The following is a 13,582-nucleotide window of genomic DNA, read 5'->3' as shown; positions in this document are numbered from 1 at the left end:
GGATGGATGTACTGAACTGTGCAATCTACTAATACAAGTATCAATCAATCAAAAACTCTTCAGTAAGGAAAGTAACGACTGGCTGTCCTAACAGTGAGGAAATGACGTCATCGTTTCATTTGCATAATTAAATATTTGAGTTTAATATTTCATTGAAATACATTTAAAGAAAATATACGCTTTTTTAACTCCTTTTTTTTCTCCGACAACGTTATTGTTCCCTTCTACAGCCTCCGCTGCAATAAACTATGCAAATGAGACAATGACGTCATCTAGTGGCTACTCGGACAGCCAATAGTTACTTTCCTCACTGAAGAGTGGGCAACTGCACTCTTTTTTGTCCCTCCTGCCATTCCGTAGAGGATCTGCACTAAAACATGGTAATGTTTGTCCTCGGTGACTTAAGTCACACTTCATTTATTTTTTTAATTTAACCGCACGTTTCCCAAGACGCATTTAACTACTTTGAGTGGTCTTTTAACGTCTTTTATATCGTAGCCTGTCGCCTTAAAGCTACTTTCGCGCTCAACGAAGCGGCTAAGCTAGCTAAGCTAAGCTAGTTAAACGCAGCTGACCCAAGACGACATTTTATTTATATTATTATTATTATTATTGCTTGGTTATTAATCGTTATGTCGGCTGTGCAGCAGGGTGAAGGGAGGAAGCGGAACAAGAAGCACTATGTCGGCCAGCTGCACCACAAACGGTGGCGGGGCGGCAGGGAGCTGGAAGTGGGCATGCAAGGCATCCTCGTCACCTGCAACAATAACCAGAAGAAGTGCACCTCCGAGGCCTATGACCTGCTCAACGAGTACGCCGATAAACTCTACGGCGCTGAAACGGTCGGTGCCATTCTTTATTCACTCTGAAAACATTTTTTATTGTGTATTCATCAAAATATAGCAATCCTTTGAAGTAGTGCTGCGCATTCACCGTTTGGTGCATTTAGACCCCGGATGTTTGTGTTTTCAATACCCCGGATGTTAACCCAGGAAGTCGGGGTACACCCTGGACAAGACAAACTTTAATGATCCACAAGGGAAATTGTTCCACATGGTAGCTCAGTTACAAAGGATGGAAATGACAATGCAGGTATAAAATAGAGCAGGGGTCACCAACGCGGTGCCCTTAAGGACCAGATGAGTCGCCCGCTGGCCTGTTCTAAAAATAGCTCAAATAGCAGCACTTACCAGTGAGCTGCCTCTATTTTTTTAATTTTATTTATTTACCAGTAAACTGCTCTCGCTTTGCACGACATTTTTAATTCTAAGAGAGACAAAACTCAAATAGACTTTGAAAATCCAAGAAAATATTTTAAAGACTTGGTCTTCACTTGTTTAAAGGCCTACTGAAATGAGATGTTCGTATTTAAACGGGGATAGCAGGTCCATTTTATGTGTCATACTTGATCATTTCGCGATATTGCCATATTTTTTGCTGAAAGGATTTAGGAGAAAACATCCTCGATAAAGTTCGCAACTGTCAGTGCCTCTACCGCAGGGGTCGGGAACCTTTTTGGCTGAGAGAGCCCATCCATCCATCCATTTCCTACCGCTTATTCCCTTTCGGGGTCGCGGGGGGCGCTGGCGCCTATCTCAGCTACAATCGGGCGGAAGGCGGGGTACACCCTGGACAAGTCGCCACCTCATCGCAGGGCCAACACAGATAGACAGACAACATTCACACTCACATTCACACACTAGGGCCAATTTAGTGTTGCCAATCAACCTATCCTCAGGTGCATGTCTTTGGAAGTGGGAGGAAGCCGGAGTACCCGGAGGGAACCCACGCATTCATGGGAAGAACATGCAAACTCCACACAGAAAGATTCCGAGCCTGGATTTGAACCCAGGACTGCAGGACCTTCGTATTGTGAGGCAGACGCACTAACCCCTCTGCCACCATGAAGCCCGCTGAGAGAGCCATGAAAGCCAAATATTTCAAAATGTATTTTCGTGAGAGCCATATACTATTTTTTAACACTGAATTCAACTAAATGCGTGCATTTTTAAGTAAGACCAACATTTTTAGAGTATAAAAAGTTTATTATTCTTTTTAATAACATTGTTATTCTAAAGTTAACCAAAAGTAAATATAATACTTCTTACCATTAATGCGACATCTTGGACAGGTGCGATAGAAAACGGATTGTTGGATTAAAATGCATGAGAATGTTTTATAATTTGAATGTTATTTTTAACACTGTGATTACCAGCGGAATTGTTCATTACTTATCGTGTTAAGCAACGTCAGCTAAGAGTTATCTGAGAGCCAGATGCAGTCATCAAAAGAACCACATTTGGCATTTACTGATATCGATTACATGTCCTTCCATCCATCCATTTTCTACCTCTTGTCCCTTTCGGGGTCGCGGGGGGTCTCTGCAGTCTATCTCAGCTGCGTTTCGGGCGGAAGGCAGAGTACACCCTGGACAAGTCGCCACCTCATCGCAGGGCCAACACAGATAGACAACATTCACACACTAGGGCCAATTTAGTGTTGCCAATCAACCTATCCTCAGATGCATGTTTTTGGCGGTGGGAAGAAGCCAGAGCACCCTAAGGGAACCCACGCATTCCTGGGGAGAACATACAAACTCCCGGGATTGAACTCAGGACTTTCGTATTGTGAGGCAGACGCACTAACCCCTTTTCCACTGTGCTGCTTTATCACCCAGCCGTATCATTACTATTCACCATTCAAGCATATATTGTATCATTGTTACAGAATGTAAAGAATTGTGTTTTTAATGGAATTCAAATGGAGCCAAACTAGTTTTGAAGACAAAAAAAGGGCTCAATTTTAAAGATGTGTAGCAAAGATTGTTTTATTATTGTTTTTTAACAATTTTTCTTTCATGACATCCTTAACTTCAAAATTGAGCGTTTGAGCGCCTTTTTCTCTCAAAAGTGGAGCAAGTAAGTGAAGGGATTATTAATTTTTCACCCGTTTGGTGCTCAAAAAACATGAAATATATTAATGCTACAACATTATTATTAAGTCGCTTTTGCATTACCTTTTAAACCAGTTTAAATGTGGTTTTCACACTGTTGGACAGTTTCCAGGGGCCGAGGGGAGCTGCCCCGATGAAGACGTGGACGATGCGCTGAAGAGGGAAGTGGAGATGCTGAGAGCGCACCCTGGTTACCAAGAGCGGCGTTTCCAGACCCTTGAGAGCGGCGCCAACAACGTCATCTTCATCAGAACCCACAATCTGGGTAAACCCTGTCATTTGAGCTGGACTCGAATGTTTTATCACAGTATGTAAAGATCCCTGGTATCTACAACTGGAGCGGTACAGCTCGGTTGGTAGAGTGGCCGTACCAGCAACTTGAGGGTTCCAGGTTCGATCCCCGCTTCCGCCATCCTTGTCACTGCCGTTGTGTCCTCGGGCAAGACACTTTACCCACCTCGTCTCAGTTTAAATGTAACTTAGATGTTGGGTTTCACCCTGTAAAGTGCTTTGAGTCACTAGAGAAAAGCGCTATATAAATATAATTCACTTTACTTCAACTGTGCAGAAATAGTCCTAAAATGTCTTTGTTGTGTTTTTCTGCCTTCTGGTGTAGAGTCAGACAAGCTGGTGCATTACATCCTGTCAGATCTGCACGCCACCAAGAAGAAAAAGACGCGTCTGATCCTTCGAATGCTGCCGGTGAGACACCAAAAAAAAAATTTGTATATATATTTATTTATTAGGAGTGTAACAGTACGTGTATTTGTATTGAACTGTTTCGGTTCGGTACAGGGGTGTACCGAACGAGTTTGTAAGCTAAAGTCTTAACAAGCTGCTTTGCTTCTTCTGCACCCAGCATTGTCCCACCCACACAACAATATGATTGGTTACATACAAAGCCAATCAGCAGTGCGTATTCAGAGCGATGAAACAGCCAATCAGCAGTGCGTATTCAGAGCGGTAACAGCCAATCAGCAGTGCGTATTCAGAGCGCATGTTGTCAATGCTTTAGCGTCGAGCAGATAGGTGTTTAGCAGATGAGCAGCGGACAGCGTACTCTCCCCAAATGATAAAAAACACCTCCCAGTCAACACTACTACTAACATCACTAGGAGCCCGTTGACATTCTAGAAACTTAAACAGCAGCTCAGCTCGCTCGCAGTTCTGGCTTGAGGTGAAGGCTAATTAGATTTTAGCGTAACGTTAGCTCATTTTGCTGTGCTTATGTGTGCGTGTATGTGTGTGTGTGTGTGCGTGCGTGTGTTAGGGGTAGCAAAGCCCTGTCTGTCTGTTATTTCATTGAACTCCATGGTGTTCAGGGATGAATAGTCTCTCCTATTGCTATTGTACTATTTTTTCAGCAATAGTTACAGTAATCATTAGAAATGTAGCAGCCTAGTTGTGAATGGCAGGGTCCCTGCGATCACGTGTTGACAAAAATATAACACTTACTACAGGCTTCCCAAATGCTGTAATAAATTAAGCATGATGAGTTGACTTGAAACTGTTTAATGTTGCACTTTTTATATGTAGAAGAAAGGTTTTGTTATTTTATTTAATCAAAGCAACAACTTGACGCAGTTTAATGTGGATTAACGTGGTTAAAATAATAGTGTTCCCAATGTTAAAAGGATAAAGCCATTGTTTACAAATTTGGTAAATAAATAACCCAAAAATTTATATTTTGTTGTTTTCTTACTGTACCGAAAATGAACCGAACCGGAATTTTTGTGTACCGTTACACCCCTAATATATATATATGTATATATATGTATGTATTTTTTTTTTCTTCACACATTGAATCACCAAATTGTCTTTTTTTCATGTCTGTATTTGGGAGTATTGAGGAAATAATCTGTTCCAGGATCAAACAGTGTCCACCATGAAAGCTTCATTAAGTGCTTAAATTCACTTTTAGTATGAGTGTCCTGAAACAGCTTTTTTTTTAATCAATCAACACAATACTGATACTACAGCATTGAGTATTGGTAATGATCCGATACAAAAGTGGTTCTCAACCTTTTTTCAGTGATGTACCCCCTGTGAACATTTTTTAATTCAAGTACCCCCTAATCAGAGCAAAGCTTTTTTGGTTGAAAAAAAGAGATAACGAAGTAAAATGCAGCACTATGTCATCATTTTCTGATTTATCAAATTGTATAACTGCAAAATATTGCTAATTTGTAGTGGTCTTTCTTGAACTATTTGGAAAAAAATATATAAAAATAACTGATTCAATTATAACAAGTAACAAGTGATTCAATTATAGATAAAGATTTCTACACATAGAAGTAATCATCAGCTTAAAGTGCCTTCTTTGGGGATTGTAATAGAGATCCATCTGGATTCATGAACTTAATTGTAAACATTTGTTCACGAAAAAAAAATCTTTAACATCAATATTTATGGAACATGTCCACAAAAAATCTAGTTGTCAACACTGAATATTGCATTGTTTCATTTCTTTTCACAGTTTATGAACTTACATTCATATTTTGTTGAAGTATTATTCAATAAATATATTTATAAAGGATTTTTAAATTGTTGCTATCCATCCATCCATTTTCTACCGCTTAATCCCTTTTTGGGGTCGCGGGGGGCGCTGGCGCCTATCTCAGCTACAATCGGGCGGAAGGTGGGGTACACCCTGGACAAGTTGCCACCTCATCGCAGAAATTGTTGCTATTTTTAGAATATTTAAAAAAAATCTCACGTACCCCTTGGCATACCTTCAAGTACCCCCAGGAGTACGTGTACCCCCCTTTGAGAACCACTGCGATACGATATCAACAGGAACCACACATACCGTATGTTTCCAGACTATAGAGCGCTCCGGCATATAGTAAGTAAGTACATTTTATTTATAAAGCGCAGATAAAATTCCAAAGCGCTGTACAAAACTTAAATGAAGTAAAACAATAATTCAATTTTAAACAACAGAGGCAACATCATAAAAAGAATACAAAGTGGATTAAATATGATAGTAAAAAAGTGCATTAACTAAAAGCTTTACTAAAAAGAGAAGTTTGCAAATGTTTCTTAAAAAGTTTCAACACGGTCAAGATCACGGAGGGACTGGTGCAAGTTGTTCCAGGGTCTGGGAGCTATAGTCTGGAATGCCAGGTCTCCACGGGTTTTAAAACGAGTTTTCGGGATCTTTAGAAGACCCTGGCCTGAAGACCGGAGGCTGCTCCCTGAAGAGTAGGGGAATAGCTAGTCAGTGATGTACTGAGGGGCCCCACAATGCAACTTATGGAATGTCAGGACTAAAATTTTAAACTCAATGCGGAATTTTTCTGGAAGCCAATGAAGACTGGCTAAAACGGAGGTGATATGGCCTGTTCTGGCAGCCGCATTTTGTACAGTCTAAAGCAGGAGTCTCAGACACTCGGCACGCGGACCAATTGCGGCCCGCAAGACGTTATTTTGCGGCCCGCACATTGATAAAAAAATATAATGTTAGTGCGGCCCGCGAGGTTTATATGAATGGCGCTTCCTCACGATTTTTCCGGCAGACTCCCGAATTTTAGGGCAACCATTTCCTCGAATTTCTGTCAGTTTTCACTCGAACAACTATGTTTAGGGGGCGCCGTAATGCCACCGCCTTTAACCTGCACAAATAGCGTGCCAACTCAGTCATATGTTGTATCTGGCTGTTGAACATACACACACAAGTGACTGCAATGCGTACTTGGTCAACAGCCATACGGGTCCCATTGAGGGTGGCCGTATAAACAACTTTAACACTGTTACAAATATGTGCCACACTGTGAACCCACACCAAAAAAGAATGACAAACACATCCGCACCGTAACACAACATAAACACAACAGAACAAATACCCAGAATCCCTTGGAGCACTAACTCTTCCGGGCTACAATATACACCCCCGCTACCACAAACTCCCACCCCCTAATCAAAGTGGAATTCATTCCCATTCTGGTTTTATGTAGAGCTTCAGTCGTTCAACAGTCCGGGGTCTCCGCTGTCGTATTTTACACTTCATAACGCGCCACACATTTTCCATGGGAGACCGGTCTGGACTGCAGTCGGGCCAGGAAAGTACCCGCACTCTTTTTTTTTTTTACGAAACCACGCTGTTGTAACACGTGCTGAATGTGGCTTGGCATTGTCTTGCTGAAATAAGCAGGAGCGTCCATGAAAAAGACGGCGCTTAGATGGCAGCATATGTTGTTCCAAAACCTGTATGGACCTTTCAGCATTAATGGTGCCTTCACAGATGTGTAAGTTACCCATCCCTTGGGCACTAATGCACCCCCATACCATCACAGATGCTGGCTTTTGAACTTTGCGTCGATAACAGTCTGGATGGTTCGCTTCACCTCTGGTCCAGATGACTCGATGTCGAATATTTCCTAAAACAATGTGAAATGTGGACTTGTCAGACCACAGAACACATTTTCACTTTGCATCAGTCCATCCTAGATGATCTCGGGCCCAGAGAAGCCGGCGGCGTTTCTGGATGTTGTTGATAAATGGCTTTCGCTTTGCATAGTAGACCTTTAACTTGCACTTACAGATGTAGCGACGAACTGTATTTAGTGACAGTGGTTTTCTGAAGTGTTCCTGAGCCCATGTGGTGATATCCTTTAGAGATTGATGTCAGTTTTTGATACAGTGCCGCCTGAGGGATCGAAGTTCACGGTCATTCAATGTTGGTTTCCGGCCATGCCGCTTACGTGGAGTGATTTCTCCAGATTTTCTGAACCTTTTGATGATATTATGGACCGTAGATGTTGAAATCTCTAAATTTCTTGCAATTGCACTTTGAGAAATGTTGTTCTTAAACTGTTTTGACTATTTGCTTACACAGTTGTGGACAAAGGGGTGTACCTCGCCCCATCCTTTCTTGTGAAAAACTGAGCATTTTTTGGGAAGCTGTTTTTATACCCAATCATGGCACCCACCTGTTCCCAATTAGCCTGCACACCTGTGGGATGTTCCAAATAAGTGTTTGATGAGCATTCCTTAACTTTATCAGTATTTATTGCCACCTTTCCCAACTTCTTTGTCACGTAATGCTGGCATAAAATTCTAAAGTTAATGATTATTTGCAAAAAAAATGTTTGAACATCAATTATGATGTCTTTGTAGCATATTCAACTTAATATGTGTTGAAAATGATTTGTATTCTGTTTGTATTTACATCTAACACAATTTCCGATCTCATACGGAAACGGGGTTTGTATAATAGGATTTGAAAATATTTTTGCGGCAGTTTTAGCATGTTCGCGTCTCTTCCAGTTAAGTATGAACAAGAAACATTGGTGTGTTTTTTTTCCTCCCGTCGCTTCCCCCAGGTGATGGGGACGTGCAGGGCCTTCATGGACGACATACTCAAGTACCTGTCCAACTTCCTGCAGCCCTGGTTCAAGAGGCCCAACACCGCCACCTACCAGGTGGTCTACAAGGCCCGCAACAACAACCACAGCAAGAGGGAGGACGTCATCAAATCTGTCGCAGGTAGACTTTCCGTCTTGCTGGAGTTGGACGTCAACGCCACGCGCTCTAAATTTGGAATGTGATTAGCGCCGGCTGTGGCTGTAGGCAACCGCCTGATGTATAATATACGTATTACTACACATGAAAATCTTGAAAGTTGTTGGCCATCTTGATTTGAAAGTCCATTTGGGTATTTCTCCACCTATAATGTCTGGGTGTGTCCATCTGACTATTGATACCAAGGTGAGTAGTGATAATGGATCAATAATTTTTCTTACAGTTTCTCTTCCATCATCACATTCTCCTGTTTCCTCTTTCCCTCTCTCTTTATGCCTTTTTATCTGCCTTTTTCTTGATTTTTTTATCTCTTTCTTTTATCTGTCTTATTCTCTTTCTTTTTCTCTCATTTTTTCTGTCTCCTTTCTATATTTTTGCGGTTTCCTTCTCTTTCTTTCAATCAGTTTCCTTTATTTTCTCTTTCTCTCTTTCGTTTTCCAGTTTCTTTCTTTCTTTCTCTGTCTCTCTTTAGTTCTTTAATCTGTCTCTCGCTCTCTCTCTCTTACTCTTACTCTATTTCTCTCTTTTTTTATCAATCTTTTCTTTCTTTCTCTCCCTCTTTAGCTCTTTTATCTGTCCTTTCTTTTTTTTCTCTCTCTTTCCTCTCTCCTTCTCTCTTATTTCATCCATCCATCCATTTTTATCGCTTATTGTCACACTTTATTTCTTTCTGTCTTTTGTTTTTGTCTTTATCTCATTTTGTTTTTTTCTGTCTGCTTTCTGTTTTTCTCAATTTCTCTTTCTTTCTTTGTCCATTCTTTCTCTCTGTTTCCTTATCTTTCTTTCTCTCTATTTCCTTTACATTATCTTTCTCGCTTTCTTTTTCCTGTTTATTTCTTTCTTTCTCTCTGTTTAGTTCTTTAATCTGACCTCTATTTCTTTCTATTTTCAGTTTCTTTCTCTGTCTCTCTTTAGTTCTTTAATCTGTCCTCTCTCTCTCTCTCTCTCTCTCTCTCTCTCTCTCTCTGTATCTCTTTAGTTCTTTAATCTGACCTATCTCTTTCTATTTTCAGTTTCTTTCTTTCTCTCTGTCTTTGGTTCTTTAATCTGTACCCTCTCTCTCTCTCTTTAGCTCTTTTATCTGTCTCTTCTTTCTCTTTTTCAATTCATTCTTTTTTCTCTCTTTCCATCTCTTTCGTTCTGTCTTTTTCCTCTTAATTCCATCCATCCATTTTTACCGCTTATTTTCACACTATTTCTTTCTCTCTTTTTTATTTGCCTTCATCTCATTTTCTTTTGTCTTTTTTCTGTTTTTCCCAATTTCTCTTTGTTTCTTTGTCTATTATTTCTCTCTGTTTCTTTCTTTCCTTCTCTTTCTTTTGCTCTTCAACACTTTCATAGGACACCTAATCAGTGCCCTAGTGGTTAGAGTGTCCGCCCTGAGATCGGTAGGTTGTGAGTTCAAACCCCGGCCGAGTCATACCAAAGACTATAAAAATGGGAGCAATTACCTCCCTGCTTGGCACTCAGCATCAAGGGTTGGGGGTTAAATGACCAAAAATGATTCCCGGGCGCAGCCACCGCTGCTGCTCACTGCTCCCCTCACCTCCCAGGGGCTATTAAGGGAATGGGTCAAATGCAGAGGACAAATTTCACCACACCTAGTGTGTGTGTGACAGTCATACTTTAACTTAACTTTTATATTTTTCTCTTTCTTTTTTCTATCTCTTATTTCACTTTCTTTCCCTGTCTCTTTCTGTCCTTGCCCCTCCCCTCCCTGCCTTCCGGACTACTGGCGTAATTTTTCACAAATATCGGCGTGGAATGTTAAAATTTGTTTTGTTTACATTTCTGTTGCTGAACATTGTTGCTTTTTTGTGTTTTTGTTTTGCAGTTACCACTTTTTCCATCAATTCTCTGCAATACAATGTAGTAAAGGGATTTATTATTATTATTATTATTTTTTTTACATTGTTCATAAAATATTTTTCCTGTGTTCTTCCAGTATAGCTCGGTTGGTAGAGCGGCCGTGCCAGCAACTTGAGGGTTGCAGGTTCGATTCCCGCTTCCGCCATCCTAGTCACTGCCGTTGTGTCCTTGGGCAAAACACTTTACCCACCTGCTCCCAGTGCCACCCACACTGGTTTAAATGTAACTTAGATATTGGGTTTCACTTTGTAAAGCGCTTTGAGTCACTAGAGAAAAGCGCTATATAAATATAATTCAATTCACTTCACTAATCGACTAACTAACCAGGTCACACAATTATTTAACGATGCTGACTTTTCAAGTCAGATGTTTTGGTACCCTTATCGGCGATAACAGCTAGCTATTTACTGGGTATCGAAACGATACCAAATTCCCATTATCACCACCTAACACAAATATACAACCATTTTTTTGGGGGGGTGTTTTGTTAATTTCAGGTATACACACCCTTTTTTTGCTGAGAATGAATGTCTTCTGATTGGCTGGATTTGCCTAATGTTGACCACCGTTTTTTAAATAAATATTTAGATTGTAAGTTATCAACATTCCAGCCTTTTGTATTCACATTTCTACCAATTTGCTCTATTTTTGTAGATTTTAAAACCTTTTTTGTATTCCAACAATGTGCAGCAGACCAATAAATAAACAGACAAGCTATTTTTGCAAGTGGGTTGGTTAGCAGTGTAACAAAAACACCCAGCAGTTTGTAGCTGGTGCCTACTTGTTAGCGCTGCCTACAGGGCGGGAGTGGAACAACATCCACAACTTGTGTTTTTTTTTCTTTCAGGCTTGGTGGGGAAGATGAACTCCAAGAACAGAGTGAACCTGACCAAGCCGGACCTCACCATCATGCTGGAGGTCATCAAGGGAGTGTGCTGTGTCAGCGTAGCCAGAGAATACACGGTGTACAAGAAGTACAACTTGCAGGAAGTGGTCAGAGAAGACGTCCCCAAGACGGAGGAGCCTGCGAAGGCAGGTGACAAAGCGGCAGCAGCAGGGGAGGGAAAGGAAGACGACAAAGCAGCAGGGGAGGGAAAGGAAGACGACAAAGCAGCAGGGGAGGGAAAGGATGACAAAGTTGAAGAGATGGAAGGGGACAAAGTAGAAGAGAAAGAAGGTGACAAAGCAGTAGAGGAGGGAAAGGAAGACGACAAAGTTGAAGAGATGGAAGGCAACAAAGTAGAAGAGAAAGAAGGCGACAAAGCAGCAGAGGAGGGAAAGAAAGACGACAAAGTTGAAGAGATGGAAGGCGACACAGTAAAAGTATCCGAGGAGGAGAAGGAAAGAAAAGTGTTAGAAGATGAAGGTGTTGAGGAGCAGAAGATGGCAGGTAAAGGAGACGTGGAGGAAGAAGAGAAGACACATGACCGCGAAGATAAAGGAGATGGAGAGTGAGTCTTTTCTTACATGAATGCTTGTTTTTAAGTCCATAACCCATCAGTCAAGTTCAGCAAAAATAACAATGTATGTTTTTATGTGTTATGCTGTTTTCAATCTTCAGCATTTTTTTAATGTATCTTAACTATTTTCCTTTTACTTTCGTGTTCACCAGGTCATCCTGTTTCACACTTCTGTAAAGTTCCCCCCAATAAAAAGTTGCCCTTATGTGTTTTGACTCATTTTATTCAATTAACCCTTGTGAAATGTTCATATTGTTCTTACAAATTTAATGTTTATAGGGATATGGTAAACATCTGTTTAGTATTTTAACATAAAAGTGTTTGATTGCAAGGCACTAAAAGACACAAAATGCAACAGGTCCATCAGACCCACAAACGCTGGCTGAGTAACAATAATATAAACGTGGCATGGAAAATTTGTCAGTTTCTGCATTCCACAGGGATTCTTCTTTTGTGTTTCTGCACCTATGGGGCGGCATAGCTCGGTTGGTAGAGTGGCCGTGCCAGCAACTTGAGGGTTGCAGGTTCGATTCCCACTTGTTCCATCCTAGTCACTGCCTTTCTGTCCTTGGGCAAGACACTTTACCCACCTGCTCCCAGTGCCACCCACACTGGTTTAAATGTAACTTAGTGGATGTCACTATGTAAAGCGCTTTGAGTCACTTGAGAAAAGCGCTATATAAATATAATTCACTTCACACAAGGTTTCAGCATTATCGACACTGTCTGCTCTCATTTTCTCGCACAATTGACCATCTGATGTTCTGTGTACCTACACTTTGTCCTCCGGTCTAGGCCTGCTCTGTGTGTGGATGCATCAATTTCCACACTTCTATTAGCCCCCGGGTCCAGTGGACTCAGACATCTTATATGTAATAGAAATGTGGAGGAGAGGTGTATGGGTGTCTGGTCATTAAATATGTATTCCGATATATGTTCTTCACAGAAAATGAGCCAAAGTCAGTGAGTCTCAATTTGAAAAATTAATTGTATCATTTTTCTTTAAAAATAAAAAATGAAAATGGGTCCCACAGACCCGAACACCACCACGCAAGGGTTAAGACAGGTGTGTACAAAGTGCGGCCCGAGAGCCATTTGTGGCCCCCAGCTAATTTGTTAATGGCCCCCGGCCCATTCTAAAAAATACTATAATAAAAATTTAAAACAGAGTAAACGGTGACATGTAACAAGAAAAAGTTGCAATGTTTACAATAACACAAAGCTGCCATGCGGACTGTTCTTGACCTGCTGAAGGCTCCATTTACTGCACTGGAACAATTTCACTTTCAAATATTTTGGAGGGATAATATTGCATATTTTGTGCGAAACAATGTTTTCTTTCACAAAAAGGGCATCAAACAAAAAAGTATGAAAAAAATTATAAGACATAATCAAGAGATCTAGAGACTTAAGCGTAAAAAAATATATATATATATACATATGGCTTATTTTTAACACTTATTTTTTTCTTATTGTGAATGATTGACCTATTTAGGGTTCCAATTACTTCACGTCAAATATTCCACTTTGAAATGTTTTGGGGGAAAATGTTGCATAGTTTGTGTTTGCCATATAAATAAGGGTTTTGACATAAAGGCCATAAACATAAAAAACGACAGACAGACCTGAAATTGATCTCGAAGTGAAGTGAATTATATTTATATAGCGCTTTTCTCAAGTGACTCAAAGCGCTTTACATAGTGACACCCAATATCTAAGTTACATTTAAACAAGTGTGGGTGGCACTGGGAGCAGGTGGGTAAAGTGTCTTGCCCAA

General features: G+C 40.6%; 1 protein-coding gene across 2 annotated transcripts; it reads left to right on the top strand.

The window, feature by feature from the left end:
- The first annotated feature begins 257 nt into the window (after positions 1-257).
- Positions 258-12,010, top strand: thumpd1 (THUMP domain containing 1). 2 transcript variants are annotated; one of them, XM_061913500.1, is made up of 7 exons: positions 258-380; positions 648-842; positions 3,059-3,218; positions 3,570-3,655; positions 8,278-8,440; positions 11,193-11,796; positions 11,958-12,010. In XM_061913500.1, exons 1-7 carry the CDS (start codon positions 378-380, stop codon positions 11,980-11,982), a joined length of 1,236 nt encoding a protein of 411 aa, XP_061769484.1. In that variant the 5' UTR covers positions 258-377; the 3' UTR covers positions 11,983-12,010. The 2 variants fall into 2 exon arrangements, with proteins under 2 accessions (XP_061769484.1, XP_061769476.1); XM_061913492.1 differs by lacking the exon at positions 258-380 and having other exon boundaries at positions 618-842.
- Positions 12,011-13,582: the final 1,572 nt, after the last annotated feature.

Source organism: Nerophis ophidion, linkage group LG01, assembly GCF_033978795.1.
Source record: "Nerophis ophidion isolate RoL-2023_Sa linkage group LG01, RoL_Noph_v1.0, whole genome shotgun sequence".
In the NCBI taxonomy this organism is placed as follows: Eukaryota; Metazoa; Chordata; class Actinopteri; order Syngnathiformes; family Syngnathidae; genus Nerophis; species Nerophis ophidion.
Note: the sequence above shows the minus strand (reverse complement) of the source record. Positions and strands in the feature narration are given on the sequence as shown.

What these genes read in the sequence shown, in the direction of transcription:
- thumpd1 (XM_061913492.1), top strand. Translation starts at nt 633, where the DNA reads ATGTCGGCTGTGCAGCAGGGTGAAGGGAGGAAGCGGAACAAGAAGCAC. An exon ending in CGTCATCAAATCTGTCGCAG is followed by an intron (nt 8,441 to 11,192) that starts GTAGACTTTCCG and finishes TTTTTCTTTCAG; the next exon opens with GCTTGGTGGGGAAGATGAAC. An exon ending in GAAGATAAAGGAGATGGAGA is followed by an intron (nt 11,797 to 11,957) that starts GTGAGTCTTTTC and finishes CGTGTTCACCAG; the next exon opens with GTCATCCTGTTTCACACTTC.